A 27,018-nucleotide genomic window follows, 5' to 3' on the forward strand; every position below is an offset into this window, starting at 1 on the left:
ACAAAAGGAGAATGGAAAGTCACTTAAGACTGGTTATACTTTTTAGTTATTATTTTTATTCATTTTCATTAAGCATTTACTATATGCCAGGTACCTTAATAGACACTATTAAGTATCACAGTGTTTCCATTTTAGATAGACTGTGAACAAGATAAGTCAGTAAAATATATATTGAGGTATAGAGATAAGTGTCAAAGCGAAAAATAAACCAGGAAGGAGGCTAGAATGTGTCTAGAGTAGTTGGGAAGGTCTCACTGAGAAGGTGACATTTGAGTAGAGGAAGGGATGAAGGGGCAAGCCGTGTGGCCATCTGGAAAGAGGAAACAGCAGATGCAAAGGCCTTGGGGCAGGAGAATGCCTGGCATTTGTGTGGACTAGTGAGGAGGTCTGAGTGTTTGGAAAGGATTCAGACAGATAAATTGGGGTGTTGACAGGGTCAGACGGTGTAGGTCTCATATAGGGCAACCAACTATACATCTCAGTTGGCCTGCAATAGTCTGGGTTAACCCCTGAGTCATTGATTATTTATAGTACTCCCCCCCCCAAAGTATTCTGGCTTGGATCATAAATTATATGGTGATCTTAGGCTAGTAGGTCACTCTTGGGATTTGGCTTTTACTCTTAGAGATTTGGGAAGCCATGGACGGCTTGGTCAAAAGAGGGCCAAGGTATGACTTAGGTTTTATCAGGATCACTTGGAATTCTGGGTTGAGAATGGACTATTGGGATGGGGTGGCAGGGGTGAAAACAGGGAAGCCAGTTAGGAGCCCATAAAGTTATTCTAGCATGTGCAGTGCAGCCAGAGTTGAGTTGTTTCACTTCAGGACACGCAGCTAGCTAGTGGCACAAATGGGACTAGGATCAATTCTCTTGACTTCCAGTCTGGTGTTCTTTCCAGTGCCCAGTTTCTCTCTTCATTTAAACTTAAGGACAAATGGAATGCCTTGCTGACTTTTACAGGTCTATGAATCCTCCTGTTTGGTGGCACAACTCACTTACTTCCTCTTCGTGTTGTAGGAAACAGATGTGAAACATCTCCCTTTCCCCACCCCCACCTGCCAAAATAGCTCATTTTGAGAGTATCAACCAGGATTTTCTTAAGCCTTTCTCTTGAACCTCTGTATTTACACTTTTGGCTCATGTAACCTCTTCAGGATAGCGAATTCCACATGTTCAGTGCATGCTTACTAAGTCATGAGTGTGTGACACAAGCTAATAAGTTAAACGGCACCCAAGTACACATGTGAACATACATTTTATGCATGCTTAAATAGATGCATAAGTACTAACAAGAATTAAATGGACTCCCAGAGGTGTAAATATATCTATGGAGGGAATTCTTCGGTTTTGCTTGTATTTACTTCCACTTGTTTCTCATTTTATTTTTGCAGGAATTATCTTCAGTCTTTCTTCTTTCTCTTTTTTGTTTTTTGAGGAAGATTAGCCCTGAGCTAACATTTGCCACCAATCCTCCTCTTTTTGCTGAGGAAGACTGGCCCTGAGCTAACATCCATGCCCATCTTCCTCTATTTTATATGTGGGACGCCTGCCACAGCATGGCTTGACAAAACGTGTGTAGGTCTGCACCCAGGATCCAAATTGGTGAAGTCCAGGCTGCTGAAGTGGAATGTGGAAACTTAACCTCTGTGTCACTGGGCAGGCCCCAATTATCTTCAGTTTTTGATCATTGCTTTTCTCATTTAGAGTGGATAACTAGGAGGAAGAATTCGTGTGCTGATTATACACTTATATAGTCAACTGCAACTGAATGTGTGAGAATACATTCAAAAGACTGAGATGGACATGTACATAGATCTTGTTTTAAATGTGTGTACTGAGATGCAAACTTGTGTGTATTGGAGCGGCATTGTATGTATAGACACATTTACACTCATGATATTTTAAGTAGCCTATATGTCTATGGGGAGTTTCCGAGATAGTGAATTTAAAATTCGTGTTCTTTCTATTAGCCACTATGTCAGTACAACCTTGAATTCCAGCAACTATGGCATCTGACATAGTGTCACATAATGTACTCATATTTTCTCTCCTGGGAGTAACAGGGGAATAAGCAAACTCTTAGGCCATTTGTAAGAAATGAAGAGATAACAGAAGTATTTTTTATAAGAAGTGTGTGATGGAATGTAAGGTGGTCTTTATTGCCTTGATTATTTCTCTGTTGCACATGTATACTTGATATTTCTTGTCATTTTTTTTTCTATCTTCAAAAGCCCATCCCATTTTCAAAGCCCTTTATTCCATATGCTAAACAAAAAGTTTGCAGGTTATTGTAGAGACCCTTCCCATTGAATGGGGTAGGAGTGAGCAGCCTTTAGGAAGCGTCATGTGGGGGTTTTGCCCATTTTCTTTGGGGATGTGAGAAGGTAGGCAGACATGCCATTGGTATCCACGCCTGGGTATGAGACAAGCACGAAAAACCACACAGATTGTAGAGCATTCAACAAGAGAAAGAGAAGAAAGAGAGAAAAGAGAAAGCATTGTTTGACAGTGGGTATTCAAAATATTTAACAACCTCTCCAGCAAGGGCTCAGACCACTCGGAGCAGACATGTGCAGCAAACAATCAGGGAAGTGGTATCTGTCCTCATGAAAATAGTTTAAACCCAAAAGCTAGAATATCAAATTCTATTTCAGTGGTCTAATCTGAATTTTTTTTAAATTCATTTTAGGAAAATAATTTATTTATTTTGAATTCAGCTTCTTGCAAATCTTGAATCAAACTTTATACATTAAAACCAAAATTTGTACATGCAAACTTTTTTTGCCTTTTTGTGTGTAAAAGAGAGGTACAGAGCTTTACCTCTAGAGACTCAGGAAAGGGGCTCTTTTGATCACTGATATTCCTTGTTTGAACCCCTGAGTCTGTCATAAAAGTTGCTTTCTCATTTATTTATTTCAATTCCTGGTGGGGTCTAGTGGAACAGATAATCCAAAATAGTGGATAATCCAAAAATGTCATTTATATTTGGCTTCAGAATACATTACCAGATGTTACTCTAGCAGATTTCCCTTCCTAATTAGGCCTCACTTAAAGTAGGAGTTAATTTTGTCTTCGTTAGCTGCTTCCAAATCAGCAGGATGGGGCAAGGAGGAAGCCCATGGCATGCTGGGTATTGGGAGGAAGCTGGGCCAGTGCTAAAAGTCAGCGGTAGATCGTGCTCAAAGAACAAAATTCAAATATGGGTAATCAAGATGATGGGCGTATACCCTGGAAATGTCTATGGAGCACCTTCTTGACGAATTCTCAGGCCTTTATCAACAACTCTTTCTTTCTTCCTATAAATCATGAGTGCAGAAAAGTTCTGTAATAGGAATTAGGCAGATAATAACCTGAAATTTTATATAGAAAAAAGTAGAGGCTCAGAGAGGTTAAGTGACCTCTCACACAGATTGATCTCTGAGTAAACAGTACCTAAGGTACTGAAACTGATTAATGAATGATAAGAAGACCCCACTGTTTCCTTTTTATTGATGATTTGAATAATGAGGAGGCAAGAATTCTCCTGGCCTAATTCGCATTAAGAGAGCTAAGATAATGAAGCTGTGATTAAATGGCTATTAAACTATTTTTATCAAACAGAGATCAAGCGAGTGTGGGAATCTGGGGACAGAGAGTATAATTGCAATTCTACAAGATGTGGAAAAAATTACTATCATAAGCAGGGCATGGTCCTTCCATAATAGCCTGCATTTAAAAATCTTTGGGATACCACATGCAGTTTTCACTCTGCGTTTCTCCCTTCAGGTGTCAGTTAGCATCTCAGAGTCCCTTATCTTCTCCTTAATTTAGTGGATTTATTCACTCCCCAAGCACAGTTGGGGGAGTTGAATGCACTGTCTGCCCCACCATGTGTAACCAATTGGAAGATCCTTTTGCCAACTGCTCACAAAGGAAGAAAGCCCAGATTTTGTATACTGGATCCCAAATTTCAATCTTGAGATGACTCTGGGCACCGAAAGGGGCAGAATCTACCTTCCTTCAATGGACCTTTTGAATTATATCACCCTTAGTGCAGGTCATATAGGACCCAGCAGTCCCAAAGAGCAGTAATGAACCTTCTGATTTTGTTGACTGTTCTGAACTATCATTAATTAATAACATAGCGTTGTTTTAAAAATGTCGCACATTCTCGATTTGGGGTTGTTAGTATACATGCATGTGTATCATCTGCCACTAGAAATTCTTTACATCATGAGTGAGTTTTTGTGGATGTGCCTTCTTTATTCCTGGAGAGCCCTTAGAGAATGAAGTGTTCCAGTCACAGGGACCTTTGTGTAGGTTGGGAGAATAGCAGCCGATTTGCATGTGTAAGGAGAGCCCAAGGTTGAAACCCACCATGGCAAATGCTGCTTGATGGCCACAGAGCTCTCCTGCAATGCCTGTTCGCCTGGTTTCTACTTTGTGTAGCTGTAGATCACCACCCAATTGGTGATCTGCTCTCTCTTTCTCATCTCTCTACTTTTCTTACCCTTTTTTTTTTAACTTATTTGGTACTACTAAATATATTTTTGTAGGGACAATAATTTCAAACAATTAGAAAGCAGTATCTGAGGCAAGTCTTTGAAAGGTTATCTTGCAATGTCGTTTTATTGACTGGTGTGTTTCCAGAGCCTGTCACCTGTGAGCAGACATGTGTGCATAGGCTAGTGTGCTTCATCCGCGGCGACTTTGATTTATTTGCTCTGTAAATTGGGACTGAAGCAATAATGGAAAGTGACATTAATTGTTCAACGCAGTCTTTTTTGTCACATCCATTGCCATCGCTGGGGCGTTTGATTGTTGAAACTCATGCTAAACTAATTGAAATTGCCACAGTGAGGGGCAGTGTCCACTCAACTTTAGATATGGAAATATCTGGTGAGCTTCAACACAGACGTGTCATCAGTAAATATCAAACTTTCTTCTCAGTCTTTTTTGATTAAAGAAAACACAGAGAATTTGAAGTAATAATGTTCTTTTCTTCCGTAATTCAAGAACAACTTTGCTAAAACATACAGTCTTGGAGCACCTCTCTGAGTCACCCACATGCAAGGATGATCATAAAAAGGTTTAATAATCATTTCTAACGGACACTGACTGTAAATAATGATTACAGCCCTACTGGTCCATACTGGTTGAATACCAGCCTGTCCTACCCACATACCAAAACACACAAACACAAAACACACACATACACACTTTTCTAATCTCCCATCCCCAAAACCCTCCCCCTGTGGCTCCAATAGAGAGAAGAATTTAAATAGTTGATGATTTCATTAGATCTTGTAAATTAATTATGACATTATCAAGCTCCAATATTTCTGCCATTGTATTCGGTGTACATTCACCCAGGCTTATTAAAGAAATTGGAGAGAACTAGTTAATTTAAGTGTTCTTTGGCACTTTGACTTGATTGGAATTATTGTAGTTTGTTTACACTTGGGATAGAACTAAGACGCTATTGTATTGTGTGATTGAAAGCAAATAGAGGCTTGTAGTATTGCTGGAAAGCCAAACACAAAACTTAAATCGGAGTAAACAAAATTACTCATTTATTGGTAAACATTCTTAACTATTTTTCTTGAGCTATTTTTGAATTTCAGTAAAATAAGCCCTTCTGAAAATTGGGATACCTGGAAAAATAAAAGTGTGTGTGTGTGTGTGTGTGTGTGTCTGTGAGCATGCATGTGTGTGCCTGAGATGGAGATATTTATATTGATGTAAATTTCATGGTTTTGAGATTATTTAAAAGTATATATTTCATTTAAAAATAATATTTTTTCAGAACCATTTAATAACTTGAATTCAGTTTTTGGTGTGTGGGGAAATCGAAATTAAAATAAAAAGGGAAAGATTGGAATATTTGGATACCAGATTATGATCCCGGTCAGAAAATAAGGGAAAATCCTCTGAGTATTTTTATTATTAAGATTGCATGGACATGATCCAGAAGAATCAAGGGGAAGGGAAATGCTCATAAGGTTTTGCGATTGAATTGAGCTGTTTGGATTTTTAAAAATCAGTCAGTTTATGGAAGGAAATGGTGCCACTTTGAAGTTAACATTTCAGTCCTTCTGATTAGAATTTACCTTCTGCATTAGAGACTTAAAACTCATACAATTGTCACTCCACTCTGTGTGCCCAAAACCACTTGACTCACAAGGTCAAGTCAGGGGCATCGGGGAGGTGCATTATGCAAATATAAAAAGTGCTGAGCAAAGTCTTCCATGAGTACAGATGGCTCTTCTTGGCCTCTTAAATCCAAGAGAAAAGTCTGTAGTTTTACTTCTGAATGGAGACTCATCAGTAATGAGGAAAAACAATTTTTATGTGAAAATAGAATGTATACGTGATAAAGGCCTGCCTAATTTCTCTAGTAATACAATTTGATTTTCTGATTAGCTGTCTTATTCTGTGATTCTTGTAATTTTGTCAGGTCAATTAACTGGAGTTCAGTGCTAGAGAGAAAGGAAGTGTGGGCACTGCTGGCTTCATTAGATGTCAGCAGCTGAGGTGCATTTGGTAATAGAATCCATGTGGAATAATTTAGCCGGTATTGTTCACGTCATAGCATACAGAACCTAAAAAAAAAAAAAAGACTTATGAAGCAGGTCAAGTTGGACAAACAGTGTGAAGTGCTAAAAGAAGGAAAAGAAAGTGATCTACACAACATATATTCTAGGAAATAAATGCAGATCAATGAATATTATTCAGCAAGTAATCAATGACTCTTTATACTGTATGCCCAGCATTGCCACTGGTTGCTCAGGTGCATAGAATATAACACATTGCCCTATAAACAAGGTGCATAAGCTCCAGTTTGGGAGATCTTGAAAGTTTTTGTACAGAATGCTGAAATAAACATTATCTTTTACAATAACTTGTTTACAGGTTCTTCCCTTCCACTTGAGGGTTGTTGGAGGGATGGAGTTTTGTCTCGTTTCTCTTTGTATCTCCAACACTTAGTATGACCCTAGCATAGAGTAGGTGCTCAGAAATATTTGCGGAATGAATAACTGAAGATTAGCTTTCCGAGGCTGTGTTGGTGGCAATGAATGTGGGAGATGGGAAAACGAGTCAGACTATGTTTGCAACAGCCCCCATTAGAAGTAATCTTGCATCACTAAGAATAGTACCCTTGGCCACAAGAAATGAATGCATTTAATAGACCTCACGAAGGAAGACTCTACGTGATGACTGACCAGATAAAGACTCAAGGTAGTTCCAGAGTTTAGGTCTGAAGAGTTGTTACCCACGCTTGGAAAGTCAAGAGAAAAAGCAGTTTTGTTGTAAAAGCTCATAAATTTGGGTTTTGGAGATGAGGAAGCTATTATCAGGTGGAAACGTCCAGTTGAAACTTATAGATTTATGACTAAAGTTGGGAGAGATGTCAGGGAGAGAGATAAATGACTGTGGAGTGTTCAGTGATGAGATTATAATTGAAACTGTGAAAGTAGATGGTTTCTCTTGGTATAGTTTCAGTTTCTGGTGGTGTTCAAACAGAGGATTATCTAAACATTTCAATGGGTATGCTATACAGGAGATTGAAACACTATATCTAAAGATGAAATAGATGATGGTTAAAATTCTCTCAAGCCCTGAGGTTCTCTAAATCTTCTTTTTTGGTTGGGGAAACAAGACACAAACATGTGGAAAACAACTGTGAACAAGACAGAATCATATACAGCAGTATTAAGCACTGACATAATAAATTGCTAAATTGGACAACTTGACAATCAGAAACTGATACAGTGGAGGTATTAATTAATCGTGTGATTCAGACCAAAAGTGAATTTGGAATTTGAGGAAGACATGATCTTTGTATTAAAAATTTCATGTAGAGTTTACTTATTTGGTTAAACATGCTCAGTCTATGCTGATCAATTATGTTACTCATCTCCCAATGTCAATGCACTCACATCTTCTTCTCTGCTGTGTTCTGTTTTTACAGAAGATAGATGAAGAGAATGAGGCAAACTTGCTAGCAGTCCTCACAGAGACACTGGACAGTCTCCCTGTGGATGAAGACGGATTGCCCTCATTTGATGCGCTGACAGATGGAGATGTGACCACTGAGAATGAGGCTAGTCCTTCCTCCATGCCTGACGGCACCCCTCCGCCTCAGGAGGCAGAAGAGCCGTCTCTAGTAAGAACCCTTCCTACTGTTTAACAGGAATTGGAGTTGCCTCTGGCTACCCGCTGCATGGGTATGATGTAGTAACAATAAGGTCTGGATTTTTAATTTAGACTAATGCCAAAACAATTCCCAAGCACACTCAGAGTTGCAAATTCTGAGATTCTATGTTTAAAAATGTTGATAATACAGCCTTCATGTGGACTTACTGCAGTTTTTTTTAAAATTATCTTTTTCTGTTTATGTGTGTGTATTTTTATTTCTTAGTGTTATTTATGTTCATGGTAGAAACATGGTAGAAAATGTAGACAACCAAAAAGAATAGACTAAAAATTCACTTGTAATTTTAAATAACCTCTCATATAAAAAAACGATTGAAATCTCCTCTTGTTTTAAGATATATCAATATGTCTATGAATTTTAAATATATGCATTATTATTATTATTATTATTATTATTATCTTGGTGAGGAAGATTGGCCCTGAGCTAACATCTGTGCCAATCTTCCTCTATTTTGTATGTGGGATACTGCCACAGCATGGCTTGATGAGCGGCACATAGGTCTGTGCCCGGGATCCAAACCCGTGAACCACGGGCCACTGAAGTGGAGCACACGAACCCAACCACTATGCCACTGGACCAGCCCCTTTAATATATGCATAATTTTTAATGGTTACATAGTATTTCATTATTTGGAGATGTCCTAATTTATTAAGCAATCCCTTACAGTGGGATATTTAGTCTCTTACTTATTTTTCACTATCATAAATTGTATAACAATTGACATATTTGTAGTTTTATTCTTAAGCATACAATTCTAGAAATAGAAGGTAGATCAAGGGGTATGCAATATTTTAAGATTTCAGATCCATAATTCTTACGAAGATTGAAAAATAATAGCATGTTTGCAACCTAAGTTACCTAAATTTATGGTAGGCAATGAAGACTGAATTTGTTGGCAATGAAGAGTGAATTTTCTTTTCAGTGCAGTGCTTGACCAGAATTTTATTAGTTCTAAGACACAGTTTACCTTTTCATCTATGGTAGCCATTTGTCATCTGCCGTAAATCTGATGTAAGAGCACTATGTAAATTATGGAATGCCATCCTCCAAATTTTAATTATCCAATTTGGCATGACTTTTAGAGGTTGTTTTTCTCCCATCTCTAAGTTTTTAAATGTTAAAAACACTCCTTGTAAACATATGAAGACCCTACTTGTATTTCTTTGCATTTTGAGATTTCTGGTCTAGAGAATATCTCATAAGTCATTGTTACTTATTTATTCCCCAGTTTCTCCACTTGTCAGTGTCATTGGCTTTGCTGTCTAGTACTCTGATTTCTTTACATTGGTACTAGATGATTTTCAGCCACACAATTGGTTTAACTGGGAGAGGTTGTTGACTCAGAGTCATAATGCATGTCTGAGCAGGGAGGTCCTGGAAGGTCATGGAGTCAAATGAAGAAACAGGTCAAGAGACGTAACTGCTTTGCCTGAGCCAGAATCCATATCTCTTGACTCAACTTAGAAATCCTTTTCAGTGATAGTCACACTTTTATCACAAATATTCTTTGAATCAGTAAAAGCCCCCCGGTACATAGTTGTATATTCTTCGTTGTGGGTCCTTCTAGTTGCAGCATGTGGGATGCTGCCTCAGCGTGGTTTGACGAGCAGTGCCATGTCTGTGCCCAGGATTCAAACCAATGAAACACTGGGCCGCCTGCAGCGGAGGGCATGAACTTAACTACTCGGCCACTGGGCCAGCCCCCTTTTGCCTTATTTTATCTAAAAGAAAAATTAAAGTAGACAATGCTAAGTCTTGAATATAGGAGAAGGACACACTTTCACCGGTGGTAGTGTAATGCCAAACTTTTTCTTACTTTTTAAAAATATGTTTCCTTTGGCACTATTGTGCTAAGGTGTGATATAATTAAGAATGATAGAATTAATTTTTATAAGTATAATTAACTAATTTTAAGTGTAAAATGTCAATAACATATTCTAATGCTTAAAAGATGCATAACTTTTCTTGCTTTTCCCCTTCTCTGATATGTTTCTAGCTTAAGAAGCTCTTACTGGCACCGGCCAACACTCAGCTAAGTTATAATGAATGCAGTGGTCTCAGTACCCAGAACCATGCAAACCACAATCACAGGATCAGAACAAACCCTGCAGTTGTTAAGGTACAAACGTAAACTTTTTAAAACAGGAACGAAAGTAACAAAGGGCTTTTGCTTGAAACTATAAAACATACGATAGGTTTATGTATATGTATTAAGTCAACTGGGATCCTGCAGTTGCTTCATAACGGTGAAACAGATTATGAAATGCGTTTCCAAAGGTGGCACTCTAGCTACTTTAAACTAGGAAGAGTTCATTCACGCTTTGTCTTTTGACGACTGGAATGGAAGTTTCGCCGTCTGTTACTCCTTGCCCACTTTATTAATACATGCAGTAGCGTGAGCTACAGTAAAATTTGCTGATAGGCTGGTATTATCTATGAGTGACTTTAAGATGCAGGATTGCCATTTTGCCAGCTGTCTAACCTGAGAAAGATTGCTCTAGAATTACCACAAAAGATCTATCTCCGCCATTAATTGGATGGAATGCTGGCAATGACATAATTCGGTTAGCGGGCTGTATTAAACAATGTTTGTCTTGCCATTCACTGTGAGTGAAAACGGAGCGTTAAGGGGTACTTAAGAGAATTGTGAATACTGGGCTCCAGCAATCAGTGGCAAATTAAGGTTTAAACCAGCTTATTTTTTTTTTATTCACAGTAAAGGCGCTGTAGGGTCTTGTTAGTTACATGTTGCTGAGTAGGAACATTGAAATGTAGGAGAAATGAAATAAAAAGCTGCATAAATGTCATTTAGGAATTTTAAATGTAATTTTCTTTCCTTGTTCTGCAAACAATTATTCACAGCTCATAGATCTAGTACACTTAGACTGAACACTTCATTGAAAATCTCATCTCTTCAGAAAACCTATATCCATTCTGATAAGGTTCAGTTCACTAATTTTAGCTTTCTTTATGCCTTGTTTTTAAGACCGAGAATTCTTGGAGCAATAAAGCGAAGAGCATTTGTCAACAGCAAAAGCCACAGAGACGTCCCTGCTCGGAGCTTCTCAAGTATCTGACCACAAATGATGACCCTCCTCACACCAAACCCACAGAGAACAGGAACAGCAGCAGAGACAAATGCACCTCCAAAAAGAAGTCCCACACACAATCGCAGTCACAACATTTACAAGGTAGGCTGGGGACCAAAACAGTCTTTGTCACAAATGGCAAGCTTTTGTCTTGTTTTACAGCTGAGTAGTATTCTATTATATATATATATATATATATATACACACCACACCTTCTTTATCCATTTATCCATTGATGGGCACTCAGGTTGCTTCCAAGTCTTGGCTATTGTGAATGATGCTGCAGTGAACATAGGGGTGGATATATCTTTCCAAATTAGTGTCTTTGTGTTCTTTGGATAAATACCCAGAAGTGGGGAGAAAAAACCCCAAACATTCTGTCAGTGAGGGTGCTGAAGGCCAAGCAAGCATGCACTGGTCTGAGAATGCCCAAATTTCAGACTTTTGTTGCAGGCATGTCTCTCTGGAAAGAGAATTCAGCACTTTATTAGAGATGGAAAAAAATCCTTCCTTGGACACAGGGTGAACATATCCTATTTAGCTGATACGCAGCCTAATTCACAATCACCAAAACGCACCTGAAATGTTAGCCGGGTGGGGGGGGCAGATGAAGGAGGAAAATTGCAACATCAGATGAGGTTTCTATGAATCTCTAAATGCTGAGATAATTGAAGTTCTGAGCAAGCTGGGCTAGCCAATTCATTGAAGAGCTTTTATTTTTTCCCTTCTAACAGAGGGAAAAAATGAGGCAGTGTTGATTTGCTGTATATACCTTAAGAAATAGTAAATAGTATTTATGCAGCCTCTCCTGATAATTAAGTGCATTCTTCTTTTTTTAGAATACATATTATGTTCACAGATTTTATTTTGTAAATAAGGATGTGGAAATTCCTGGAATTTTTTTATTTGCTTTCTATTTTAAAAAATATTGCCCAGATTAAACTAAACATCTGGGTTGATTTTTATTATCCCCATACGTTTCTAGAAGGCTGGCACTTCTGAGATAGATTGGCGTGATTTGGGGAAAACCCCTCTTGGCAGAGATATAATTTTCCTTCTTTTTGGCTCCTTCTCTCAAAATATTCTAGTCTTAAAGGCCCAAAGATAGGTTGTTGAAAGCTGCTGTTGCTCTAAAATATTCCAGCTTCCACATTAACGCTACCTCTAAACTTGTAGTGGGGTTAGGCATCTTCTTAAATAGCAATTATAAACATCCACCTCTTTTTTTCCTTTTGTTTCCCCAACTTCCCCTTCCAGCTGCAGAGTGGTAGCCCCTGCTCCCTGTTTTGAACCATGATTATTTCATACAGGTATGCTGTTGCTGCTGTTTTTAATAAGTATTTTCTTTCCCAGTGTTTTGAATTTCCCTCTCTCACCCTACCTCCCCATAAGCCTGGGATTTTCAGGAACTTTCCTTTAATATTTTAAATTGGCTCCTGATTAGGTTTGCCCTGATGGAAATCTCAAAATCACTCTCCATTCCTTTCTGTCAGTTCAGAGAAATGTATTTACCGAAATGGGCCAAATGCTCTTTGCTTGCTTCACTTTGATCACTCCCTCATACACATTGGCTGGAATGGTTTTTCTTAGAGCAGAACCAGCCATGTTGTGGGACTCCTTGGTGTTGAAGGCTGCAGGTGAAGGAAAGCCAGCTGCGCTCGCTCTAGTGAATGAACTGAAGAATTCACTGGGCTGCTGTCCATCTCGTCCTAGTCATGCGTTCATTTTCTGGAGCTGAATTTGAAGTCCCAAGTTCGATGAAAGCCTGTAGTCAGTGAACCCAGTCCAGCAGTATATGTTTAAAAATTGTTTTTGGAAATTTTAGTTGGTCCTTTTGGATTTTGAGGGTTTTCTAATTTTTTACATCCACTTACCACTAAATATTTCTGTAAACTGTTACAAATCATAGCAGTGAGAAATTAAATTGGCCTTGGAGGAAATATTCTTTCAGTAAGACATGCTGTATGTGGGTTTTTTTTTTTTTAAAGTATATGTCTGTGGTGAGGCATAAAAAAAGCTTATCCCAGAACAAAGCCTGTTGACCAAAAAAAAAAAAAAGTTATTAAAGGCTTAAAAGAAAATAAATATGGCTGGCTGTTAATAACCAACAGGAAATGAATACTTAGCTTTAATAATTTAAATTATTATTCAAATTTCAAAGTAGAAAATATATGAGCAATTAGAAACAATAACTAAGAATCTACTGAGATTTCCTTTCTTAATGTATAGTAATTTTTCTCACTGAACTTTGTGTGTACTCTCTGTAACATTGCGGGGTCAGGTTCTTTTCAGTTCCTTAGGATAATAGTCTGCGGTGTGGCCTTTAGTGCATGTTGGTGTCCCATTTATTCATTCATTTGTGAATGCATTCATTCATCAAAAATATCACGATCTGTATGTAAACATGCATTTCTGCCCTCAAGCATCTTAGATTCTCTGGTCTACCAGTCACTGGAACAACGTGGATTAAACTCCTGGTGAACCAAACCAATTGCCCCTCTAGCAGTAGCTTTTGTGAGCGTGGGCTTATTCAGGAATTAAATTCTGTGTGTGGTTTGGGGTTGTACCCTTCCTATGGCCTTCTTTTCCTGTTTGTCTTTGGTCCCATTAAATATGGCTTCTGCCTATTCCTCTCTTTCCATTGCCCTTTGCCTTACCTCTACTCAACTATCAGAAATTTGGGGGTCTTCCTTTGAGCATTTCAGGTAGCCTACCCCACACCTTGAAAACCAGAATTCCAGTGACTGATTTTCAATATACATTTAGTGAGTGACATGGCACATGGTTCATATCTGTTGATATTTTCTATAGACTGTATGCATTATCCTAATTAATTGCTGAGTGCCATAAAAGTTGGTAAAGTTCTAAGTTTGTTCTTTTTGAAAGGCTCATTATATCAGACATACAAAAAAAATTAATGTACAATCAGTTCATTTATCTGTATACATGAAAAAGCTGATCAATCAATGTACCTAATTTGTGGAAGACAGCATGAGCTTCATATTACTTGGATGCACATTGGATAGATGGTAAACCATTCAATTGTTTAAAAACTGAATCTAAATCTACAAATTAAATATGTAAATACTATTTATCCAAGTAAAGTACCTAATTTCAGCCTAATTTGGACATAAATAATATTTTCACATTTCAAAAGACCTTAATTACTGGGGTTGATTAATTTACTTTAATATGTATTGAATGCAATTCCTTTTGATAACAGGAGAAAGAAACCATATTCTGGGCCAACTCTGCCAGTAGCTAATTTTATGACCCTGGAAATAGCATTTAGCATCTTTGGGTCTCAGGTTTCTCATCCATAAAATAAGAAAGTTGATTCTAAAGACTTTTTTTGTTTCAAGTTATGATTTTCATTATGTAAAAGACTACCTCTTGACCTCTTGAAAGTAGTTATTTTAATGAGAAAAATTGAGATAAACCTACATACATATAAATATATCTTTATAGATAAGCATATGTATACATAATATGTGGATGTGTATCCCAAGCACGTTTCTCATCGTGTTTTCCCCTCCTTCTGTTCAAAATACAAGACTGCCAAGGAGAAGCAATTGAAATTTTGGAGTGAGAAGAAGATTCTTACTCCACCCTTCATAATTGGGAAATGCCTCCTGTAGGAGGTAAGATCTAGGAGCATAAAAGGTAGTAGAGGAGCTCTCTTTGCAAGTCTAAAGGTCTCTCAACTTAGAAACATCGTATCTTATTTTAGTTGTCTACCATATTTGGGAATCTGAACCCCTTTTAAACCATCAGGATCAACGTCCACAATTTGCCACAATCTTTTAATTAATTTTCTGTGAATGGAATGGTTATTGCATGACCTTTGGCCTCATAGAAAGAACCTATTCTCAGGGCTATATATAAAATTATGCATCTTAGGAGAAAAATCGACTGAATATTCATAACGTTCCGTCCTCTTGTAGTTACTCTGCTGTTTTCTTGTCTAAACAAACCCTGTAGTGTATTCAAAATGAAAATGGCAAACATCCTTTCTCTCTGATGCAAGTGTGGTATCCTTAACAAGGATGCTACAGTTTTGGGAAAATTCTGTTTTTGTGTTTTTGAATGATAGTTTACTGATGCGGTGTTGTTTGGAATTCATTTTAGCATAATGGACTATTGTCTGACTTTGATCCAATATTCAGAATTTCCTTACTTTACTTTTCCAGTTTCCAGTTTCCAACCTGACTGTAGTAGAAAGAAGACAAATCTTAAAAACACTCAATATTTCATAATTAGTTTCCCTTTTCTTTTCCTTTAGCCAAACCAACAACTTTGTCTCTTCCTCTGACCCCAGAGTCACCAAAGTAAGTATTAAGAAATGTAACCATTTTCAGAAAGGGAAGGGGGTTCTAATACATTTGGCTACAGCAACTCCATTTCAGTTTGTTTTTATAAATGTGCCATATCTTCCAGTGACCCCAAGGGTTCCCCATTTGAGAACAAGACTATTGAACGAACCTTAAGTGTGGAACTCTCTGGAACTGCAGGTAAGCCTTACATTTCACTTGGAATTTTGTGTGTGTGTGTTATATATTAAATAATAGAGTCTATTCTCTATGTGACTAATGAAATTAACAGAGTATAAACAACATTGGATAAGAAGTTATCTATACATATTTTCAGTAGTTTATTTATTTATTTTTTTAAGAGAAGACATTTATTGTCGGTCAGGTCTGAGTAAGACTCTCTGATGTATACAATTGCTTTGGATCCTCAAATAACCTTATTTTGGATTAAGACATGAAAACTTGAATAGGAGGAGAAATTAACATTTATTGATTTCCCACTCAATAAATGTGCCAGGCATATAAGTGTTTTTGATTAATTTCACAATGACTTCATGAGGCTGGTAGTAGTTTCTCATTTTTAAGGTGAGGAAATAAGGTTCAGAGATGTTAAGTAACTTGTCCAAGATCACAGAGCTAGAAAGCAAGGAGCAAAGGTTTGAACCAGGTTTACTAACTATCAGTGCTTCACTTGGAATATTTTCTCACATTCCACCTTACATAACAGTATAATACTCTCTTATATGTTACCATTTTTATATCTTTCCAGCAAAGGAGAAAAATGAAAATATGTCCATTCACCAAAACAAAATCTTCTTGTACACTTTTAAACAATAACGATTTCCTTCACCATTTGGACTTCTGAACTCATTTAGCGAGTCTTCACTTTACATATTGAAGAGGAAAGAGTTTTGAAAACTTGGACTAGTCCCTGAGAAACTTGTTAATCTTGAAGGCGTTCCCAAGGAGACCTCTAGGTTGGTTGTCAATGGTCCCTTGGCACTAAGTGCTTTGAGTTTAGATGCTTGAACCCCCCAGGAAGTGCACTTCAGGATGTCAGAACAGCAGCTTCCTTGGCTCTGGCCATTGCTGATAAGGGGAAAGGAACAGTAAGTTAAACAAGAGGCTGTCGACCAGAGCTATGGTGCCTACACGGATTGCGGTCATTGTCACTAAGTTTAATTTCACACTTTGAGCTTGCTAAATTACCTCCTTATGAAAGGTCTATTGCATGACTGCGTGATTTGATCAAGCAGTAGAGTAGTTAATTTCATGGTATTTATATATATTTTATGTGTGTTTATACACGTATATGCATATACAAATACATCTTTATATGCATACATACATATACATATATTCACTTATAAGCACACACATGTCATTTCTTAAATAAATTATAATTTACACATATGATAAGTAACTTTTACTCATATGTATTATATGGAGTAGAGGCTTTCTTATCTGACCAGTGAGAATGAGTATCTGATGGGTTTATCTAAAAAGTCGATTAAAGTGTACGTAGTTTTGCTATTTTACTTTTGTTTAAAACATATAGATATACATTCAAATATCAAAATTTTGGTATAAGACTGAGACTTTTGCCTTGAACTTAAAGGTGCTGACTGGGAAACCATTCATCTTCCCGGCATAAACTGCACGAATAATGCCTGAGAGCTGGTATCCACTTTTTATTTCCTGCACTCTGAAGGAAAAGAATTAAAGATGTTTGTGTGGTAGTCTGAGTACAAAATCATTCTAGAATTTTATAGTTTTCATATAAATCATAATCATAATCCCCATGTTTTCCCAGTGTTTTCTGATACCACCCACCTACAGTTAATTTGACAGTCCTTTTTTTAGTGATATACCTTTACTGGGTCTTTTTACAGAAATGGCTTTTCTTACTCATATTTTATTCACTTATATAAATGTTACTATCTTACATAATTTCACTCACCAGTATAATGGACACTAACTGGTTTGGGAAAATATACTCCCGTGGCTCATAGCAACAACTCAGCTGAAAGGACTCTGTTAACTCAGGTGTTCACAATGTTGTGGGTATTAGTTATTTTGTTTTAGAGCAGATTGAGAAAGCTTCTGCTGTATATACAGTACTGAGCTTTCCGTTGAAGAAACACTTTTTATTATTCTCTGATTATAAATAACGTAAGGTTGCTATAAAAATGTCAAAAATATAAACTAGTGGAAAAAATTATTCATAGTTCTACAATGCAAAGATATTCATAGTATTGCTTTCTATGGATATTTGTATACATCTGTGATCATTTTGTATCTATATAATTTTGCATCCTGATTTTTCAATTAACATTTTAATAAGGAATTTTTGTATCATCATAGACACTTTATTGTCAGGCTTTTAGCACGCTATGTAATGTTAGTTTGAGTAGGTACATCAAAATGTGTTTAATTGTGCTCCTATTGGTGTACATTTAGGTGGTTTTAAAGTGTTACCATTTTGGAATAGCTTTGCGTAGAAATCTCTGTTCATAAATTTTTAAATCTTATTTTATCAAAATAAATTCCTAGTAGTTAGTAATACTGAATACAAGAATATAAATATCTTGGGGGCTTCTGATAGACATTGCTTTCTGCAAGGGGTATTTCCATTTATAGTCCTATTAGCACTATATGGATATACTGGCTTTATCCTATCCTTGCTAGCATTGGGTAACTTCATTTTTTAAATGTTTTGCTAATTTATATCTATGGACATATTTAAATTTCATTTCTTCTATTAGTGAGATGATGGTGTTACAAAAGAGCACTTAGTTTTATTTTCTTCTTGCCAGAAGTTTTAATATTTCTCTTATTGATAGATACCTAATGTTAAATAATTTAGTTATAATTTTGAAAGGTTAGTAGCCTACACTATTGAAAGGCACATAGAGATTTATAGAAGATACTTTTTCAAAATACTTAGAATCCTTAAAACTACATACAGTGGATTTATTTCTGTCAGTGAACCAGAATTTATCTCTCTAGTTTAAATCCCTTTTTCTTGGTGCTTTGAAAAATTATTGGGCACCATGGAAATCAATTTCCCAACATGTTTTTAATACCTGCTCTATTTTTGCAATACAATAGGTCTTGGTGGGTGTACAGCAAGTGTAAGACGTAGAGGCTCAACCACGTAATGCATGGGACATTGTACTTGGCCCAATAGTAGGTGCTAAATAAATGTTCTTGTGTTTAAGATGTGGGCTTATAGTTTGTTGGGAAAATAACACACATTGTACGAGTAGCATGAAGGGAAAATATTATTTATTATTGATGATGTTTTGCTACCTTCTAAGAAAGGTGGGCCCAAAGGGTGGTTTTTAGTTTGTTGAGTGTGGTGGTTATAAGTGTGAAGATACAAACTGGGGAAGCTGAGGTATGACCGAACTGCATTACCTCACAGAAGGAATTTAGAGCTACAGGAAAACAAGGAGATGAGGAGGAACTTGGAAGATGCTGAAGGAGGCTAGAAGGAGAAGTTTGGCTTGCCTGAAGAGTGGTGTGCAGAGGAGGAGAGGCTTTTTTTGAATGAGATAATGTGGGTTTGAAATGCTATGCAATATGTGATGTTTATGATCTCCATCTCCTCTAACAATCTTTAGTAAAATTTGTTGAGTAGTAGTGTTTGGAGTATGTGACAAATACTGACTGTGCCTCAAGAGAATTAGCAAAGGGTGAAAAGAAGTTATCAAAGGGAACCCTGTAACGTGTCTTCAAGTTAAATACAATGATTGTGCGGAAGATTGAGAAGAATTATAAAGACAGGTCGGGACTGAAAGAAGCTTTCAGGCAACACCATTATGCAGCGAATGACAGAGGTGATCTATGGAAAGGAGTTTGGAGGAAATTGAGCTCTTCACAGGCTAAACTGACTTGGGCAGCCTTAAGGGAGAAACATATTTGTATCAGATTTTGAAGTGTACAGGTAGAAAGGGGAGAAGATACTGATGGAGCAGAAGCAGGAAGGCAGGAAATCAGAGATGTTTAGGTAAAAATGAATTTGGCATGGGCAGGGAAGTCTGTAAGCAACAAGAAGATGGGGTATATACTTTCCCTGCTTCATCTTTTAATTGCTAAGACTTTTCTATGTCCTTAATCTTTTCTAGAGCTCAGTTTCCTCAATTTTAAAGTCAAATTTATAATTCCCAAATGAGATCACTGTCTGACTCTAAGGACGAAAATATGGGTTGAAACATAAAATTGCCTATATTCAACAATGTTTGACATACAAAAATGGCAGTTTCATGTGGTTCGATCTGAATTAATATACTTTATAAGCAGCAAAGCTCCAAATAAAAGTAGTCTATTATGATTTTAAAAGGGCAGACAGTTTAGCTTAGTAAAGTTGGGCAAAACCTTGGCTTTGATTTTGGGCAAACCCACGTTCAAATTCTGATCTACCCCCATCTAACTGTATGGCCTTTGCTCAACTTAATGAGTTTGATAAGACTCGGGATCCTTATGTATCAAATGCAGATGATAACAGTACTTGAATCTTATTGAGTCACTGTGAGGATTAAATGAGATAAAATATGAAAAAGGCTTAGTCGAGAGCCAGCATATGTGTTGAATAAATATTAGCTGTTTAATTACTAATTCTATGTTAACTTCATCTACTGAGGTCATTCTACCTAGCTGCTCATCTTTTCAACTTTTGACTATCTTTTTCTGTTCCCTTTCATTGACCTTAATGTTGTCTCCTCTTTGGCACTCTCATATCTAAAGTTATGTATTCTTTTTGTAGCAAAGCCCCTTAATTCCCCATGAAATTAAGAATATACTACTGTTGGTGTGAATGTGGAATGTACCAAATCAGGGCAGAAAGATCTCCTCTTTGATATTCTCTCAACATCAGCTGCTTCACTATTACTACACATTCCAGAGGTTAGGCACTCCCTAATAGGCACTTCATATATTATCTTTTTTGACTCTCTGCCCACTTAATTTTTGAGGAAAAAGCTGTATGTTGGTTCTAGCTCTGTGGTGGACCCTGGGTTCAAAGCAGTTCTGTCTGAGTAGAGATTATGTTTCTTTGCTAAAGTTTCAATTTTAAAGATAGTAGTTGACATCTGTTATGTTAAATAGATTTCATTTCACTTGCCAAGTGTCATTGATTAGTATTGGCTGCCAGGAGCATTGTGTTGAGAAGCATTCTAAGGCCAAGTCTGTACTCAGTGGGAATGTCATGATCAATTAGTGATGTCTGCCATAGGTGCAGCAGGGGGTGGACAGGGTGGAAACAGCATTCATGTTGTTGATTTGTTGATCCTCCGTCTGCATGTTTAATCTGTTTGGTTGCGGCAGAGGAAATAGATCAAGCTGTTGCCCAGGCCTTTCTGGTGTCTTCTTTCACTGTACTCTTTACTTTCAGTGAAATTTTCTGAATATTTAAGTGGAAATGTAAAGAGTCAACAAAATTCTAAGACCTCCAGCATAATCCCTGTGCCCCATCTGCGGAGTCTTTGGGAAACAGGAGGGATGAGCTAGGAAGTTTGCTTTATTAGGTATCGCCAGCTGGTCTGACTTTGTGATTGTCCTAAACTAGCTCATTTTGACTGATAAAAAAAACCGCTTCTCTTTTACAGGTGTAAAAACTAATTTGATTTCAAAATAGCTGTTAGTAAAGCAAGATGAGAGAAAAGAGAATGCTCTTTTGGCAGAAGGCATTTAAATCTATTGCATATGGAGATTTTCAGAGTGCTAGACTCTTTTTGTTTCTGAATTGGGAATGGCAAAGCAATGTCAGCTCAACAAGATGATAGTTTTAACCGCAAGACGTGAAGGAATTTGGTTAGGGACCAAAGTGACTGACCTCAAAATTTCATATGTATATAAATTGTTTTTATCATTATTACTGTAAAAGTAATAAAAAGCAATATAACTATCTTATAAACAATTAGGGAAATGAGAAGAACAAAATAATCAGGCAACTCATCACATTACGCACTAGGTCTTAGCAATTTTTTCCTCCATTGGTATGTTTTTTCCCCATGGTTTTGATGATAGTGGACGTGCGATTTGGTGTCATTTATTTTTCATTTAATGTTTTCCCTCAGTTTAAATGAGCAGTCATTCAAAGTGTACTTCAGTGGACTTGTGCTTAAAAGAAACACTCATTAACCAATCAATTTGTAACTTATTCTTCTTTTATGTGTAGTTTTATATTGTCTTTTTGGGACTTCCTCCCAAAAGTTTATTCTGCTGGATGGAATGTTAACAAACAGCATAAATTTGCTGTACTCTTTCAGTATATTCTTCTTTTGTATGTGACTTATCCTTGGGAAATAGACCAAAGCAAAATATGAGTGGTAGTGGATAGTTTTAAAAAGAAGACCACAGCACCAGAGAGATGGAAAGTGATTGTGACAGGTCATATAATCCATTCCTGTGCCTGAAGACTAAGAGAGAGAGACCCGACAAATCCTCTTTACAGTCCATTCCAATGTTTGGCAACTCTGACTGTCAGGAATTTCTTCCATATTTCAACCATAGCCTTCATTTTCTGTTTTTAATCTCATTCTTCTTGACCCAACATCTGGTAAGGTAATTCCTTTGTTCCTCAGTTTTCTTTTGTCAAAATGATACTGTTCAATTTCTTTTAAGGATAATGAAGCAATTTCCTCTTTCCTATCAACTTGAGGGGTTTGCCTGGAAAGACAGATTCCCCTCACCCCCTCCCTGCTTCCCTCTTCTGCCCCAGCTTTGTAGGAAAGTGCGGGAGGGCTGGTTGATAATATCTTCATCTTCTATGAGCAAGAATTGGGGAATTAGGCACATGTCATAGGAATGTTCTGAAGCTGTCCTGCAAGGCCAGTTTGTTCCCCAGTAAGCAGGGGTGTTATAGGAAATACTTAAAAAGCGGTCAAGACAGGGGCACACTCAGTCAGAGCAGGATGTGGGAGGCCCCTCTGTGCCAAGTGTTAACACCTTGGGTGCTGGCTCTTATGGAGCTCCGGTGAGTCCTTGTGGATGTCGAGGGTGGAGTGAGGGCACAGGAGGAGCTTCTATCAGTGGAATATTTTAACAACTGGTGTAGCAGTAACGGTTCACAGTGAGTATCAGCCCTTCCTATGTTCTCTTGACACCCACTCCAAGTTCTTGAGGCCTAAAATATGTGAGTAGAACAAGTCGCATCCCTCTCTTTGCCCATTTTCCTTTTTTGGTGAGTTTTTTAGCAAATTAGAAACTTATCTTCTCATTGTTTTTCCTTAAGAAATATCTGAATTGACATGTGACTTAAGAAAAATCCCGCTGTCAAATAAACTCTAAAGCCAGTCACAGATTTAGCAGTAGATTCTCTAAAATGTTCTAAACTATTTAAAACAATCCTGCTGAAGTCATTGGGTGGATAGTAGAGCACGAAAAGCAGAGCAGAGGAGTCACCGTTCATCAGAGTCATTCAATTAAACAAACAAACCCAAAAGAGAACTCCTCAAAGAAAATCGTTTTATGGCACGTAATGAAAAACCAAACCAAACAAAACTTGTCTCTGATTTTTTTTAAATAAAAGGGCTGTTTAAAAAGATGACTCTAGAGTGTGTACCACTTCTCCCAGATTTGCTGTGCAGAAGTGCGTAAGTGTGAGTGATGTAGAGGCCCTTGTTTATTATAGAGCACATTTCAATGCGGTAATCATAAATATTGCTAAGGTTGTGCTCTGTTGAAATATGACCTACATACTCTTGATTGTTTGTGTTACGTGATTTGTCTGACACCCATTACATTCTGGGTAATAGCAGCCATTTGTTGCTCTGCACAGCAGGCTCTTTTGACAAAAGAAAATAGGCAGCAATAAAAAAGCTATAGTCTGAATTACATTCTGCACAGCGCTGCACTGCTGAGAGTTTGTGCAAGTGTGTTAACAATGCTCTGAACTGCCTCTTGTCAGCCTTCAGCCTGTAATGGCCATCTGTCCTCACATAAATCTGTCAAAACCTGCTAAGTTCAAGAGAGAGCATGGAATATACCTTGTACTGTCAACACCAAAATGTACACATTCCCCAGAAAATCAACACACAGGAAATAATCCGGAGGTTATGGGAGGCATTAGCACTGTTGATTTAGGCTTGTGGGATGAAACGGAGAGTCTGGCGATTAGTGGGAAGATGAGCAAAGGTAATGGCATTAAGGAATTGAGTATTGACTGCCCTCCTACCACAGGGGAAGAAATTCTGGGTAGGGGAGATGGGGTTAGAGAAATCCAATTAGTTCAGGGGCAGCAAGGGGGTTTCCTGTCCCATCAAAGCTCTTAAAAGTTTGACACTATGTTAAAAGAAAAAAAATGCTTCCGACACTTTCATTTTGCTTCGTATTGTTTTGCTTTGGGTCTCAACTGTATCCGAAAATAGATTTTGAACTAGGCACTGGTGATGTTAAGTCTTGTGATCCTTGAGATTTCTCAGTCTTTCTCTAAGGTATTCTCTGATTAAAGATGTTTCAGTAAACAGAAAAAGTTTAGGGAATTATCTGACTTATTTTCCCTTCCCACCTACTCACTAATCCTAAGATAATTTCTATCCACTAAGCAAGTATTATTTATTTGTTTTAACAAGGAGTGCCAACAGAAATTTACAGCCCTGAGATTTTCCCTCAGAGGATATATTTTGTTATCTCAGAGTATTTCTGTAAATTTTAAGCTTATATGCAAGAAAATATACTTACTTCAAATTTAAAAGAATTGTCTCTTTATTAAAAAAGAACCATGAAGTCCTTGGGGCTGAGTCTCTGAAATACCAGCATCCGGCATAGTATCCAACACATAGTAGGTCTTCAGTGAATGGCTGTTCAGTTGCCACAGCCTGTACAATATGTGAAGGAGGTGAAAGGCTTTGTTTTTAACTCCAAGAAACTACAATCAGGATGTTGCCACTCCCAGGAGCAACATGAGAATCAGTTATTTAAGCGATAATGAGCTTAGGTACTAGGACAAGGGTTTCAAATGTTCAAGACTAAAAAGAATTTCTATATTTAAAATCCCTAGATAGCTGAGCTATTTTTAGAAGTAGTCTCTCTTTAATAGTGGCCTAATTTGGTGTTTCTGAAGTTTATGGTTTCTTTTTATAAGTCTACAATGTCAGTCAAAATACATATACCTGAGTACAAGCGAGTGTGTCATGGGCTCTCTAGGACAGTGGCTCTCCATATGTGGGCTGTGAACTACTTCATTAAAAATCTTTAACCAGCTTCCCAAGCGATCCTTGGGCCACTGAAATGTGAGACCGGCTACTGAAGGTGGATCTAGAAAAATAAAAATAAAAGTGAGTAAAATTTTTTGCAAAAATAAGCCCAAGCGACCTTCCACTGAGAGTTTCTAATCTATTTGGAGAGAAAAGATATAATTCACATTCAAAAAAGATAAGCAGGAATATGTAGCAATAGCTGATAAGTATCAAATGAGTGATCTGGGCAGTAAATTATTGGAAAAGTAAAATTTACCCTAATTTTGGTATTTACCCTAAATTTGGTATTTAATTTACTCTAATTGTGGTACCATGAAAAGCTTTATGGAGTTGGATTTTAGAATGTTGAATGTCATTTCCCCCAGTTCAACGGCTACATCATTTGGAATATTTTGTTACTCACTCAGCAAAGAGAGATTATTCATCTTTATTTCTTTGGGCATCTTAGCTGCCCGTGAGAAATATTTGAGAACTTATATCTTTGCTGGGCATTAATATCTTTACATATGTTGTCATGTAATTGAAGGTAGCGTGAGGTAGAAGTCAGTATGTATGAATAGGACAGTGCAAAAGGTAAAGAAAAGAAGGAAAAAAAGAGAGGCAGAAGAAAAGATTGACCATATAGGAATTTCTTAGCTTGTGTAAAAGATGTATTTGTCCATGAAAGAAAGAACAAAGGGAGAGTGTGCTTCAGCGAGGCAGGTGATGCAGTCAATAATATGTCACCTCCCTATTATCTAGAAGCAGAGAGAGGGGTAGACATACAGTAGGCTGCTAACGAAGGGAGGCTTTTTGGAGAGTCAGTGTGTCTCTTCTCTTCGTGTTTGCATTTCTCTGTCTTTCTAAACTTTTCTGGGATGGATTCTCAGAGTCAAACCACTTTGCATTTTTCTATCTTTTCTTCCCTCCTTTAGGGAGAATTTGCTATGCATAATAAAAATTGCCAAATATTGGCATAAAATATTTTATCTTGGAGAAAAGATTAATTTCTTCCATCTCTTTATTGTAAAGTAGGAGAGAGAGACAGCATCTTCTGTTCATACCAAAATTTCGGGTGGCTTTCAGTGACCTACTTCGTTCTTTATATATGTAATGTTTTTTTTTTCCCAGCGAGGTAGAATTTCTCTGCGTTTCCTTGAAACGTGCAGTTGCCTTAAGTCTCCCCCCAGGCTTGGTAGTGGACTTGAAGTTCTTTCTTGCTGAGTCGTGTTCACCCATCCTCCGAAATAGAAAGTGTATTGTAAACTAAAATGTTCCCTTGTAAGCATAAAGTCATTTGAACTCCAGCCTGCCCTTCTTCAAAGTTCCTTGGAGTCTGGAGTCGTTTCACAATTATTCTTCCTCAGCACAGAGCGATGAGTACGACTTACAAAGGGGTGAAACGTAATGGAGGCAACCCTGCTTCACAGACTCTCTCACAATGACTTCTGATGGAATTTTCTGCTCTTTGGTAAAAAATCAGGAATGGCAATAACTAATGAGTTCTGCCCCTTCTTCCTTTCCGTTTCATTTTTTTAATTAGTTGCTGAAGCTTGGATTCTTTTCAATCCTTCAGCCTCATACCCCACCCTGCTGTTGTGCTCTAAATAAAACGGTCTGCTGGCACTGCAATATTTAGTGCTCCTGTTCACTTAGGTTTCTGTTGCAGAACCATATTTTAGACAGAATGTATTAGTTATGCTTACAAGAATGTATTATACCTACATTAGCCATGGTTTACTAAGTTAATGAACTGTGGAGACAAGGAATCATTGCCATCAAGTTGTGGAGTTGTCTAGTTCTCTGCATGCGTCTGCTGTATTTTACTGGACTGACTTTGAAGTTGCCTACGTCATTCCCACGCTGCCACACATTTGCTGTCATCCCATCTTTTTATTTTTTTTTTTAAGTTGCCTAATGCTTTGGCTCCACAGGTAGATTTCCTTGATTGGACAAAAAGCCTTGAGCCACCTGCATCTTCACAGCGTTCTTTGGAGACAAATGCTACCAAAGCTACTCTGTAATTCCCCTGAGTCCCACTGCGTTAATTTTCCATAGCGCAGACTATATGATGCCCTTGAAAATGCAGGCTCTGGTAATGCCTGGGGCCGTGGAGGCCAGTAGTGATGCGTTAATGTTTTCTGGAAAGCAGGATCTGTTAGCCTTGGTGTTTGAAACACAAAATATTATGGCTCTCACTGCTGCCTGGCATCGTAGATCCATCTTTTCTTGGTGACAGA

The 27,018-nt window shown here is 37.5% G+C and overlaps 1 protein-coding gene across 8 annotated transcripts in view; it reads left to right on the plus strand.

Moving 5' to 3' along the window:
* The window catches only part of PPARGC1A (PPARG coactivator 1 alpha), a 608,099-nt gene that overhangs the window by 559,675 nt on the left and 21,406 nt on the right, over nucleotides 1-27,018 (plus strand). For all 8 annotated transcript variants that reach the window (XM_070262537.1, XM_070262538.1, XM_023638288.2 and 5 more), the window contains 5 exons: nucleotides 7,952-8,146; nucleotides 10,194-10,316; nucleotides 11,184-11,388; nucleotides 15,569-15,614; nucleotides 15,724-15,797. In XM_070262537.1, the coding sequence (XP_070118638.1) occupies nucleotides 7,952-8,146; nucleotides 10,194-10,316; nucleotides 11,184-11,388; nucleotides 15,569-15,614; nucleotides 15,724-15,797 (643 nt within the window). The remainder of the gene's footprint in view (nucleotides 1-7,951; nucleotides 8,147-10,193; nucleotides 10,317-11,183; nucleotides 11,389-15,568; nucleotides 15,615-15,723; nucleotides 15,798-27,018) is intronic.

This window comes from Equus caballus, chromosome 3, assembly GCF_041296265.1.
Source record: "Equus caballus isolate H_3958 breed thoroughbred chromosome 3, TB-T2T, whole genome shotgun sequence".
Taxonomy (NCBI): Eukaryota; Metazoa; Chordata; class Mammalia; order Perissodactyla; family Equidae; genus Equus; species Equus caballus.